Below are 13,488 nucleotides of genomic sequence, written 5' to 3'. Positions count from 1 at the left end.
TGGTGTGGAAATAAGTAGATCTTATTTTCTACCCTACAAAAGTCAGTTGAGGACAATAGATATTCATAACATCATTAGGTAGCTTGGCAAAAAAAACAACTTTTTAGTAGCTATGTGTAGAAAAAGTGGATACTTTCACTCATGATGAGTGTGTATATAAAGCTTCTTCTTTTTTTTTTTTGATTAACCACCTATTGTTTGAATCAATTTAACAAAGAGATACTGGGCAGAAAGGAAATTATTGGGGGTTTGGTGGGGGGAAAAAAAAAAATACTCAAACAGCAAAATTTGTTTCAAAACAAGCTGACCACATTTTGCAATTTTGCACTTGCTGTCACTACCCACTTATCGTCTATACAAATCACCCGAGAGATGGCAGGACATTTTTTTGAGATGCTCAACACCACATTTGCTCTATTTCTGTGTGTAAGCATGTATATTACCTTGAAAAGCGACCGGCAGACATACTCATACACCATATTCTTCAAATTGGCCTCCAAAGCAGCAATCCTGGCTTCAGTATTTACTTCTTCCTAAAAATGCACACACAAACACACATTTAGTGAGCCATTGAAGTGGATGAGATGATGTTAGACAGGAATATCCTGTCACTAAAAAAGCTTCAACAGGTTTTTATGATACAGTGCATGTGTTTTTACACACTTTCATGCTTTGTCTCTCTGATGTACGAATTACCGCAGAGAGTTCAGACCAAACAGACTGGGAAAGTCATGAAACAGCATGGAAATGTGACACAATGGTGATCGTGAGGGAAGCCATGTCTATTATTATTATTAACGTGAGAAAAATGGTGAGAAAAACAGAAACTCAAGATAAATCATTTCTGCCTTTCCTTTATTTTTATTTCTTCCTACCTGTTTGCTTCTTCTTCCTGAATCCCTGCTGTTTCTAAGCTTTGTTACGGCCAATGTGGACTGCTAACCATGTCCCAAATGTTTTCCAGTAAAGCGTGCAGTGTGTATTTAAGGTGTGTGAGGTTTTTTGCAGATATGTGTTTCATGTAAATACCTGTGATTTGAGAGGCACTTTGTGTATATAATTTACAAGAATGTACTGGGTACTGTGTGTTTGTTAACGTGTGTGTGTGTGTGTGAGAGGTGATGTGTAGAAAAATAAAAGTGCGTTATGTCAGCCATGAGAGAGTAAAAAAACTCTCTTCCAGATCTCAGGAACCATCTGCAGCTCATGGCAAATTAAACTTGCTGATTCAATACAACAAAAAAAGACACAAAGTGAGAGAGTGCATGAATCAGTGCAGTATTCTGACCACACTCGCTGCATGTGTCCACGAGTCTACCAACACACGCGGACACAGACCCACACACACACACACACACACACACACACGTAACAGTGGTGACCAGCTGCTGCCTGGTGACATTCTTGGATGACAGCACTGGCTCTAACAACCCACACAGGATTTAGGGAATTAGTGCTCCGTCTCTAAACCCAATGTCTGTGTGTGTGTTTGTGTGTGTTTGTGTGTGTGTGTGTGTGTGTGTGTGTGTGTGTGTGCGTGGGGTTATCAGACAGTGTTTAGGGCTCAGATGGAGAACAGCAGTGTGATAGACAGCCCATGATGCTCTCCAGCTGTACAATTCAGACTGTGATAAACTCGCTGAAGAAAATAAAAATGAAGCGGAAAAAAAAAGAAAATCAAACCTGACCTCAACAGAAATAAAATCCTCGAAAAGAATAAAATTAGGTAAATGGAATTAAGCTCAGTTTATGTAAAATAATGTGGACCTCACAAATTAACTTATTTATGTTGTAATATGACAAAGTAAATGTAATGCTTTGCATTCATGCTTGTATGATTCTGACAACTGTCATACACAATAATATACATTGCAAAAACTTTTACTTGTGTAGCTGACACAAACAACATTCTAGATTGAACTTATATTATTTGATGATTATGACTTGGGTCAAGTATAATAAATTAATAATAACTTCATTCTAAATGAACAGGCAAAGAAAAACTTGTAAGATAAACTATTTAAGCTAACAAAAATGGATACTTTAAGGTACACAGAAAGTCAATTTCTTTTGTTCTTGCGTCTTAACACAAAGGTGGCTGTACTTCTATACGTGATTGTAGCAGACACTACACCAGGCAACAACACAATAAGGATCTACTTTTTATTTGTACTTTACAAGGTAACCCCACCATCATGTATGGCTTTTCTTTTTGCACAGCCAAACTGAAAAGTACAGTTGCAATAGTTTGGTTTTTCTTTCAGATTGCAAGTGATCCAAGTGCCAACCCAAAACACACAGCTTTATAAGTGGAAAATACATGGGGGCATCTGAGCAGTTTCCAGCAACCTGCCAGAGCCTGTGCAAGCTACAAAGATGAAACAGGTTCTGTTTATTTGTTACTGCTAGGCAGAACAAGGCTAGCCATTTTCGCTGGTTTCCTGTCTTTCTGCTAAGCTAAGTTCACCATCTGCTGGCTGTGATTTCACATTAAGAGACTGGTCTCAAGTTTCGACACCAGAAAGTGAATAAATATGTTTCCCAAAATGTCAATTTATTCTGAGAGGCTTAACTTGTGCCTTTTTATTCATATAAATACCATCGCACATTTCCACTGAAATGTCATCCAGATTTAACCACTTTAGGATTATTTAGCTGGCATCTCATTCAAACAATGTTTAAGTAATTAGCACTGTGCATTAGTGGTAGCATATTTGATACAATACAAAGCAATTAAATTTATTAACAGAAGCATAATTTACACTTGAAACAGAGTTTAGGAGAGGTGCATTGCTATTTCTAACAGTTGCCTATAAAATACAAGCAAAAACCAGTGCAGATCTTCTACTGCTGTGGACCCAGGTAAGCTACAGTATGGTTTTACTGTGTGTGTGCATGTGATGTCCAGCAGTGTGTTATCCTTTAAGACAGGACTGTTACATCTGTACAGTAAAATCACATTTTGAGTATGCACGTCAGCGTGTTTGTTTATCTAATAACTGACATTATTATTTGTCTAGTTGCATTAATGCATTTTCTTGATGTTGGTTTCAGCTCAAGGGCAAATTAAAGCATAATCATTTCCTGAAATCCTTTTGCAAGAGAAATGTGCTAAAACACTGCACTGCTGGGTGAAAATGGAAGGGCTGTAAGAGCTGTGTGGCATCTAGTTACCTTCTTGGCCTGAAGAGCCCTTTGGAAGAGGCGCAGAAAAGAGGCAAGGCTGAAGCGGTACATGTTGTTGATCTTTGACAGGTCTGTGATGACAAAATACATCTTGCTAGCACTCTCAGCAAGAGGCAGGTAGGCATCCCGCTCCTAAAACACAAAACAAGGAGAAAGACTTTTTTTTTTTTTTAAAGACAAAGGGGAGAAAAAGAGACCAAGAACCAGCATAAAAAGAACCACATATGTTTCAGAGAGTTACATAAAATACAACAGATGGATGGAGGAAATCACAAAGGGATTGATATTGGGATAGCTATGCAGAAAAGTAGAGGAGAAAATGTTTATTTCAATCAAGATGGAACGAGAGGGAAAGAAAAATGAGGACAAACATCATGAGGTGTGATGAGGCAGGTAATATGAGAAAAGACAGGACTTGCATGTGAGAACTAAAGAAATAGAAAATAGATAAATAAATAGAAACAAAAGGGAAGAAAGTGCAAAATAAGTTCTGGTATAACACTGCACCCTAGAGGATGATTATGTATTGCATCTTCAACACATCCATGCTTGTATGTACACGTGTGCAATCTGGGGTGCATTCCAATACCCATACGAGCACACTGTATAGTGTGATATAAAAATATTTAGAATATCAAATACAGTATGTGAAAAAAATAGGACATCCTCCCACACCTGGTTACATTTTGCAGTATGTAAGCAAGCATGTTTTCCTGGCTATTCTGACCCACAATCCTCTGTGCCATGGAAGATACGCCACATACTATATCACAGTGTCTCTCACATGTATGAACAAGCTTGAGTCACCGAGAGCAGACAGACAGATTACAGCTCATTTCAGACAACACACTACATCAGCTATATGAGCAGGAGGGTCAAAGCTTAAGGCGCAATAATGTGATGAAGTATTGTGCCCCATTTGTATGATACTGCATGCAACAGTAAGTACTTTGCAAGAATAGCTGCAGTATGTACTGAAAAAAATTATGTATAATATACTGAGATATCTGAGCCCAAATACCAGAAAATACTGCATAACTGTGGGTAATAGCTTATACTTTCAAGTTTCAATAAAAGTAGTTGTTTTAGAAATTATACAGGAAGATTAATTAGATTAAACTAAACTAAATATAGCAGTTCTTGTGAAGAGAAATGCCTGCCGACACACATGATTTCCTAGTGAACAGACGATGTTTGGTTTTTCACTGAAGTAATTCATTTCTTAATACGGATTCTCATTAAAATGGTAAAATTAGAAAAACCACAAGTGTGCCATTCACTATATTTTATGAAAATAGCCTGGTTTAAAACATGACTTATGTATGTATGTTCTATACTTATGTATGATTCATTTTAGGAAATGTTACTTTGTGGAATATCTACCTAGATATCACAAATCTTTACAGGAGCTAAAGACACCTGCAGCAAGCTAGAGTTTAGCAGAAAAAACATGGTTTGCCACTCAAACAACAATGCAAGTTATCCAGGTAGCTGGTCAACCTAACTAATACTGTTGTAGCTGGCAATGCATGTAAACTTCTAAAACTGACACAGCACACTAAAAATGAACTCACTTACAAACTTTCACTGTGAGGATAGTAAGGTGACATTTCAAGAATTGTTACCAGGTTTTGTGTGTGTGTGTTTGTGTGTGTGTGTGTGTGTGTGTGTGTGTGTGTGTGTCCACCTGACATACAGTACCTGGTCCAAGGATGCCTGCAGCCTGTGTGATTCCAGTAGTGACTCTTGGATCAAGGCACTGCTTGCCTTGGTTTGGTTCAGACTTTCTATCAGCTCCCTGTTCTCCAGAATATTGCCCTGAGCTGTAGCCAGTGTCTGACATGGAAAAAAAGACAGACAGATGGACAGGTTGTCATAAATTGGTGAGAAAAAAAAGTAGAAAAGCCAGCTGAGGAATTCACATTATGTAAGAGAAAGTATGTTACTATTTATCTATCAATTGGCTGAAGCCTATAATCTGACAAGAGTTGCAAGAGAAAGAGATGTTTCTCACAGCCCCGTGTGGGGCATTTGTTTTTTTTTTTTCTTTTATCCAGGCCTTCATTGATTGCCATGACTCTCCAACTCCATCCTGTGGAATCTATTCGCTGAAACGAAGTGATAAAATTTATTCAAATAAATTCAAGTAAAATAGATGAGAAAGCAGTAGAGCATGGAAATGTCAAGTCGAATATGCTCCTACAATTCAAGAATAATTACATGTCTAGTACCATTGAGGCAACGACATCCTGCTCGAGGCATTATGTGTGTGTGTCCAAGTTTCCCTTAGACTGTGTTCACAAAATGATCATTAGGTTGAACGTCTGTGTGTTACAATGGCTATCAGCTACATGGGCACGGGTGTTTGATTGTCATTGTATATATGCATTAGGCTCTTGTCAGCTGTGTTTTGGCTGGAAGTACAAGCAAGCCTATTAAGCATTTGGGCAGTAACAATCTGTGTGATATTTATTTATTTATTTTTGGGCTCCATTTTCTTATTACCATAGATGTAAAATGACATAACTACAAACTACCAACAAGTTTTTCATTTGAAGACTGAAATGCACAAAAAAAGTTTGAAAAAAAAGTTTGTGATTTTGCTCCCTGCTTGCTATGCACTTGCCATCTGTTTTGCAGACACAAAAGAGACCTAGTTTACAAAATAGCAACTGGATTTGTATCAACAAAACTTAAAATTGAAGCCAACAGTATACTTAGATCCATGTAAATGTGCCATTACAGGCAAAAACAGTCTCAGTTCCAGAAGTATTTGGTCTACCACAACAACAACAAAGAAAAAAACTTTCTAAATGGTTTAAGGTGCGAATTCTCACAAACGCACTGAATGAAACTGAATTGATCTAAAAGTACTGGTATTGAAGACAGGGCTTAAGGTGCTGCAGTGAAAAAAAAGCACTGCTGCAGCACCACAGAGACATGTGTTCAATACCCAGCAGTGGTGCCTCTGGCTTTGGCAGAGTGCTCCATGAGACACATTTGGCAATGTTCACAGGAGGGAAAGTGATCGCAGCACTAGCAACTCCCCCTGCTCAGTCTGTACACACTGTCTCATTCTGCCCACTACACCCTTCTCTGACTGACAGTGGAAGTTAGCAACAAGGTCTGCAGTGCAGGGGCAGCTGAGCAATCCAAATTGAGGAAAGTTTCACCGAGATTTTGTCAACATTTTTCAAAGATTAAACACACTATAATGTATACCTATATAGGATTGTGCTCTTGCCTGTATACTAAACATTGTAGAACTCTCCTCTTCTTTACTCTCACAGTGTACAATGTGTGTCAGCATGTGTACCTCTAACAGTGATTCTTCCAACTGAGCCAACTGTATCTTCTTGTCTTCCTCTTGTTGTAGTAGTCTTGTTTTCTCAGTCTCCAATTCTGCCTTCTCCTGCTGGATGGTCAATGCTAGCAGCTAACACACGGACACAAACACAAACAAGCAAGTGGAGATACAGTATAACTACTGAAACACATATTATAGAACTCTAACATACGGTGCCTAACCCATTCATGCGCTATACTACTTCAGTGGTGAAGTACTTCTTTCACATGGGTTTTTCTCATTAAGTGCTAAGCAATAAATTGAAACATACTGCTGGCTGTAAAAGAGGACAATCTGGAGCGCACTTCAAACCAAGGTCACAACAGGAGAGGACCAAACCCTTTTAGTGTCCTTTTTTATTATTTTACAAAGGTATACCATGAGCTGGCCTGCTATAGCAGGATGTGTATGTGTTTAAGTTTGAGTGTGGGTTACCTGTCCTCGCAAGCCTGCCCTGGTGGTAGTGAAGTTGACCTCCGTAACCACAGAAACGGCATCAGGAGGGATGAAGGGACTTGGATTGCGTGTTGCCAGGAAGAGACGGAAGTCCTCATTGTAATCAATTACCTTCTCTCCTATCTGAACCACATATCTTGGACCTGCATGTGTGTATGCACATGTATGTAAATGTGGACATAAACAAAAAGACTCTCTTAGCAACATGTACTGTATCACACAGAGTTGAAAATGTCCTTAGCAGTCACTTTAAATCCTGTCTTCTATCCTTCTATTTTCTCCTCGACTTTCTGTCGTCAAGATGTCTGCATTGCAGTACTGCCATGCCTTTGTCTCGCCTCTTTTTTTCATCTTGTTCAACACCACTTTTAAGTGGATAACTTGCCCTTTCGCATACCTTCTCTGCCCCCACTCTTTCCAATTCAGCTTCAAATAGACAACAGCGTCTTCCTGGATGATTCAGAGCCTTATGAATCACCCTAATTTTTGCAGGTATGTTACCAACATGTTTATATATACATGACCTTGGAAGAATGCTAGATTTTTTAACAAGTGTACATGTCTTTCACTTTTGTTAAGCATTTTGATACCACATAACCTACATGTGTAATTAATACATGTATGAAGAGCAACAATTTAAAGGGAATAAGTTATCACCTTTGTGAACAGGAATTATGTTATGTCACCCAAGAAATGCTTGGTGGGTTGAAGCACTGTATGAGTCATCAGCATACAGAGAATGTGACAGCAGTAGGATGTAAAATATTGGATTTCCATGCATACATGTGAACTCAAGTCAAATTTGTTCTTTTTCTCTTCAAGCTCCTTCTTTCTAAAACGAAAGGAACAAAGACTGAGTAATTCAGGCAAACTCAATAAATGAGCTCCCCCTGAAAAACTACCACCCTTTCTCTGAAGGTTCTTTTTCTGTCCTTGTACAAAATGGAAATTGACACACAGAAAGCAATTACTTTTTATGTACAAAAGACTGATATTAAATGGCAGGACTGACAATGTGACAAACCTGATTTTTTTCCCTTTAATTATTGTTATTCATCCGCCCTCTTCTTTGTTCATACTTCTCTTTGTTGAGTCATTTGCAATGCCTTCCGACAGGATGCTCATTAGCTGCTCGAAAATCCTCCTCATGACTAGTTAACTGATACACCCGATACGGTTGACACGGCGGAAAAGCATCATGTTTGGGGTCACTACCATTTCTTTTTTAATTACTGCAGCCTTAGATCTCTTACTACATTAAAGTTTGTAAAAAGTCGTTGGGTCAGGAACAAGCAACTAACTAATAACTGACACGCTATCAACGGCAATATTTTACAACACTGAGGTGTATTGACACACTGCATTTAGAATCTACGACCTTTCACTCAGTATGTACATGGCTGCCATGGATATGTCTTGTCCAAATATAAAATAACAGCAATAAAGTCAGTAAAAAATAATTTGTTTTTGTTCATATTTTACATGATATGAGCAGAAATCAAGCATGACCACAATCTACATATTGTTCATGAGCGAGCCTTTCATCAACAGAGAGAACATCTGTATTTGGCCCCATGCACTAGTCAGGATTGGTTAATTTAATGTTCAGGCAATCTCCTTCAAAATGAGAATTCACTACACTGTAGAAAAACACCCAGATCGATGCCAGTAATCAGCAAGCTGTGGTTGATGAAGCCTCTGAATTATGCTCAAAAGAGTTATTCAAATCAATCTCGAATGAAAGTAGTGTTTGTGCTCGTAAGTGTGTGTGAGTACCCTGCGCTATGAGGTCCCTCCTCAGCAGCGGATAGAGCACAGGTTCAACGCCATCCATCTCTTGGATGATCAGGGTTTTTCCAAATCTGACTGCCAGCTCCAGGGATGTCATAAAGTTACTGTCCTAAAGAAAGAAGGCACACGGACACCCAGTTGTAAAAGAATACCCTGATTTCCAGAAGCGGTTGGAAACAGTATTTTTTAACATATCTGTCATGTATCTGGTAGATTACAGTGGTCTACACCCATTTTGGTGTCAAAGTTTTTTAAGCTGATTTTGGACAATTGCAATGTGCTGAATCCAAATATTACATTGGTTTTGCTCAATGAGGTCAAAATTTTGATTTGTCGCCACATGCAATTTACTTGTATTTATCTTTACAAATGTTTGCGCTCATCAACTTTTGGATCATTTAGCTTATGAAAAGGATTAGAAAATGAAATTTTTCCTCTAAAATCCAATTTCATATGAGAAATACTAAAATAAATCAATCGCTAATGTCAAAAAATGTAATCGATTTAGTGGCAAAATCAATTTTTTAAAATTGAGTTGTCATAAAAACCTGACCTGATACGGAAAAGCAGATGTCATTTTTGGATTCAGCGTTGCAAAAATGTCCTAAATCAGTTAAAAAATCCTAGACACCTTCAAAAAAAATTTTTTTTTAACCCAGTGTTATAGATATTATTATTATCCACAAAAACTAGCAAACAATTTATGAGTTGATTTATTAGTTAGAGATTACATTGATTTTATTTCCAATATGTGTACTTGTTAGACTGGTAAGAAAAACGTTAACGTTTGTCAAAAAAAGGCTAACTGACAGAATAAATATGCAAGAGTTTTAACAGTACATATCTAGTTATATGGCTGGTTGTTAAGTGTGAACAGATTCACATAATGCGTATGTCAACTCCTTGTATTCAAACAGAGTAGATGAAAATGCTGCACAGCTCCTGTACAGCTCCAACACCTCTCCTGCACCCCGTGGAGAGAGCAGTGACAAGCTTGGCTTAATGCAACAAAAATTCTAGGTAGAATAAATAACAACAATTTTGTAATTGCTAACTATTAAAGAGTAAGTAATACGTATTACTGCCCAATATCAATCAATGTCATGGATGACAAAGGTAAAGGTAGCTTAATCATATGTCTGGCAGCAACTAAATGATAAGGGTGTACGAGGGAACTAAATGGGTTTGCATTTATCAGAAAAGAGGAAAGAGATCAGTCGAGTATATCTAACGAAGGTCTTCAAAGACATGTTTGATAAGATTGGCTATATAGGCTTCTGCAGACATGAAAGACACCTCACTGACAGGATAGGTTTAGGATTGACTGATTTGAACAAAGCGTACTGCCAGTGTGCTGGGGGTGAAAATGAGTGTGACAGAATAATTAATGATCTCTACTGCATGTTCTTTAAGGTATACATGTATGTGTATATGATGGTGTGTGTTCACCTGTTGGTTGATGACTTCTAGCCTGTGCTGTTTGAGATGCGTGCATAGCCACTCTGTAGCTCGGGATGATGGGTCAATCAGGAATGGACAGGCGACACTCTGAGTAGAGAACAAAGAGAAAGGACAGAATTTTAGGTAAGGTTGTTTGGGATAGTTTTACCTAGAAAGCAGCTCACTTATTGATGAAAAAGCAGAGAGAGAGAGAGAGAGCGTGTGTGTGTGCGCGTGCGTGCGTGCATGTGTGTGTCTGTGTGTGTGTGTGTGTGTGTGTGTGTGTGTGTGTGTGTGTGTGTGTGTATTTCAGTCCTGTCACAGTGCTGTCATGCTTATCGACCACCATCACTCCTTTGCCAGGCAAAGGAATGAAGTCCACCACCCTGCTTTCATTATGTACTCTTCTATTTCATGGTCTCCTGCTCATGGATTCTCCTTCTCATGCTGTCCCCCCAGCCTGTTCTTTCCCCTCGACAGGCAAACATTTGATCCTCTTCGAAAGCGTGCAGATTAATATTGGTGATATACTCGGACAAATGATGCATAAATCTGAAATGCATCTGTCATTGCCATAATGTAAATGAACACAAAAATAGATCAGTAACATTGAAAAGGTAAGTACACTCCTTTGTCACACCTTTAAATCCATACAATCTGGGGCTCTAGATCACATGTCAACGATTAGAACCTTCACAGGCAGTGACAGGTGCAATCTGTCTTATTTAAACCTCCGATTATCACCTCAATTATTTGAAATAAATCATTCCACTGTAAGAATAATCATTTACAAGAGGTGTGGATTTCAACTGACTGGTAATTTGTCCAGGACTGGCCGTTCCAGCAAATTCAGCCAAAAACAGACAATGTGATGGAAAGAAGAATACTCCAAGAACATGAAAATTTCTCCACAGGATCTGCAGACAACTCTTGCAACTGTTTGTGTCAAAGATCTCTGGAGATAATGTGCACACAGCAGACAAATCAAACATAGAGTAGTTTGGCCACAGTAAGAGTAGACATGTTTGATACTTACTTTTTCCAAAGAAGAATTTTGTTAAATCCATAAACATAAAGGTACTATCTTAGATGACCGTGTATACCATCAGCATTTTGGACAATAAATCCACACTTGCAAGCTAGACACATAACTACATACAGTGAAAGAAACACAAATACACAGCTATGATAAACAAAGTGTGAGCTATGATGATGACCAACTTCTTACCTGTAACTTAAGCGCATTGATCTGAAGGCAGCAATGGAAAAACAACACAGAAACACAATATACGCGAATGGAGGATGGATGAATGACAACAAGGGAATTCATGCTTGAACTAATAATATGGAGATTAGCTGTTACAGGCAAATGCTGTAGTTATATTTTACTTTGTCTTTTTAAATAATGTATAAAACACACAAGGCAAAGATATTGTACATTGTAAGCTAATATAAAAGCAGAATGTAATTACTTTGCTGTCACAAAAACCTAAAGAGTCGGTAAGAAGAGATGGATATTGGTGGTTACATTTGGCATAGATTTGAAATCTTTCTCTAACCTGCAGTATAACCAGTGCATTCTCCATGGACAGGTCATCTGATGGCAGCCCTTGACTCTTCCAGATTAGCTGTTCACTCTCCGAGCACAGGAATGACCGCAGGTCAAATTCTTTAAAAAAAAATACACACACCATACAAATGGGCACGCTTGATTGTTGCTTTTATATTTACTTGATGGAAGGAGGGTTTGTAATTTTAATCAAACCTCAGATATTGAAGACTGGACACAACAGTCACTTGACAACAATTCCCAATGCAACTTTAGTGCCTGAACACATTTCATTACAGTAACAGTAGTCACTAAGTAATCCTGACAACCAACTTGCTGGGCTTGTGGACTGTTCGGCATTAACCTGCACATCTGAGACCCTCTGGGAAAGAGGATGCCAAGAAGAATTATACAGTCAGATCTTTATGAGACAACAATTAATGCTGTTAGAGCTCACATTTTACAGGTTCACTTGTGTAGATAAAATATCACTATATGGATAGATATAAATAAATAATGGTGATTTTGATGCTTGGCATGTCCATCGATCCATAAAATGTCAAAAACTGTGATAATTAATCAGTCAGTGTGAGGTTTGTTTTTTGTTTTTATGTGAAGACTTGTTTGGTTACTCACATAATTGAAAGTAATAGCCCTTTTTTGATTGACAGAATAAAGAAAACGCATCAACATGTTTGAAGCTATAATTAATTAGTAAAATGGTGATCAAACACTCTATATTTACAATTATTGATTCAGCACACACACAATTGGGCGACCCACGAGTTTGCAAGTTTATACGTGCCGTATGTAACACAGTGTATTGTGCTGTGTGTGGGTAGCAGTGTTGTTCAATACAGGAGTCTGCATATGCTGATGCTAGCGTGCTAAAAGTAGCATTATATTTACTCTGTAGTCCTGATTGAGCCATCCATGTCTCCAGACAGTGTCTTCTTCGGTCCTCAGAGGCTGCAGACAGATAGGTGATGAAGGCTGCAGCAAGCAAGGCCCTAATAGGGAGCGTGTCCAACTCATTCTTTATCTCAGACATCTGATTGAAAGATAGAAAAAAAGGCACAGATAGAAAATAAATGGAGAAGACAGAGGAGGGTGAAGGGTAGATAGGCAGGTAGGTGAATTAAGTATGAAAAAACAAAAGACAAGAGAGGAAAGGGCATAGTGAGGTTCAGGAGCAATCAAATGTAAGAATGTAAAGAAAGGGAAGGATGAAAGAAGAGTAGGTGGAGGAAAGGGAGAAAGGTAAGTGATGCAAGCTACTGCTAACATACTCAAGTTTGTATAGCATGTGACTCATCTTTTTCTTGTCTGAACTCATTAACAGTAAATTTAGGGATCAATACAAAATTTAAAAAAATGTCTACACAAGGCAAAAAAAGGCAACCTATAAATACAGGGACAGACATTATTGCAGAGACTAGGTTGATCAAGATTCCTTTCAGGTACTTTAGTAGCATGTCGGGGAATCACAAATGCACACGCACGTCTTTGGTGAATGCAGCAGCTTTAATTATGACCCCTGAATGTCCACATCTTAGGCTGCAGATTTCCAAGACCTTGTAATGTCTCGTCTGCTACATTAATACTGTCAAACATCACGCCACCTTCTACACTTCAATTCAAAATTTTGCCTATTTCTGCACCACTGACTTTGTATTTGTGTACACCTCTCTTTCTTTATGTGGCACTCCCTTCACTTGAA

The 13,488-nt window shown here is 38.3% G+C and overlaps 1 protein-coding gene across 1 annotated transcript in view; it reads right to left on the bottom strand.

Annotated features, from left to right (window-relative positions):
* The window catches only part of dync2h1 (dynein cytoplasmic 2 heavy chain 1), a 121,196-nt gene that overhangs the window by 57,046 nt on the left and 50,662 nt on the right, over positions 1-13,488 (bottom strand). The window contains exons 67-75 of the mRNA XM_008301723.1: positions 12,678-12,819; positions 11,779-11,888; positions 10,229-10,327; positions 8,765-8,888; positions 6,968-7,131; positions 6,503-6,622; positions 4,888-5,022; positions 3,175-3,318; positions 444-533 (exon numbers count right to left, since the gene is read on the bottom strand). Coding sequence (XP_008299945.1) covers positions 444-533; positions 3,175-3,318; positions 4,888-5,022; positions 6,503-6,622; positions 6,968-7,131; positions 8,765-8,888; positions 10,229-10,327; positions 11,779-11,888; positions 12,678-12,819 — 1,128 coding nt within the window. The remainder of the gene's footprint in view (positions 1-443; positions 534-3,174; positions 3,319-4,887; positions 5,023-6,502; positions 6,623-6,967; positions 7,132-8,764; positions 8,889-10,228; positions 10,328-11,778; positions 11,889-12,677; positions 12,820-13,488) is intronic.

Source organism: Stegastes partitus, unplaced genomic scaffold, assembly GCF_000690725.1.
Source record: "Stegastes partitus isolate 25-593 unplaced genomic scaffold, Stegastes_partitus-1.0.2 Scaffold35, whole genome shotgun sequence".
In the NCBI taxonomy this organism is placed as follows: Eukaryota; Metazoa; Chordata; class Actinopteri; family Pomacentridae; genus Stegastes; species Stegastes partitus.
Note: the sequence above shows the minus strand (reverse complement) of the source record. Positions and strands in the feature narration are given on the sequence as shown.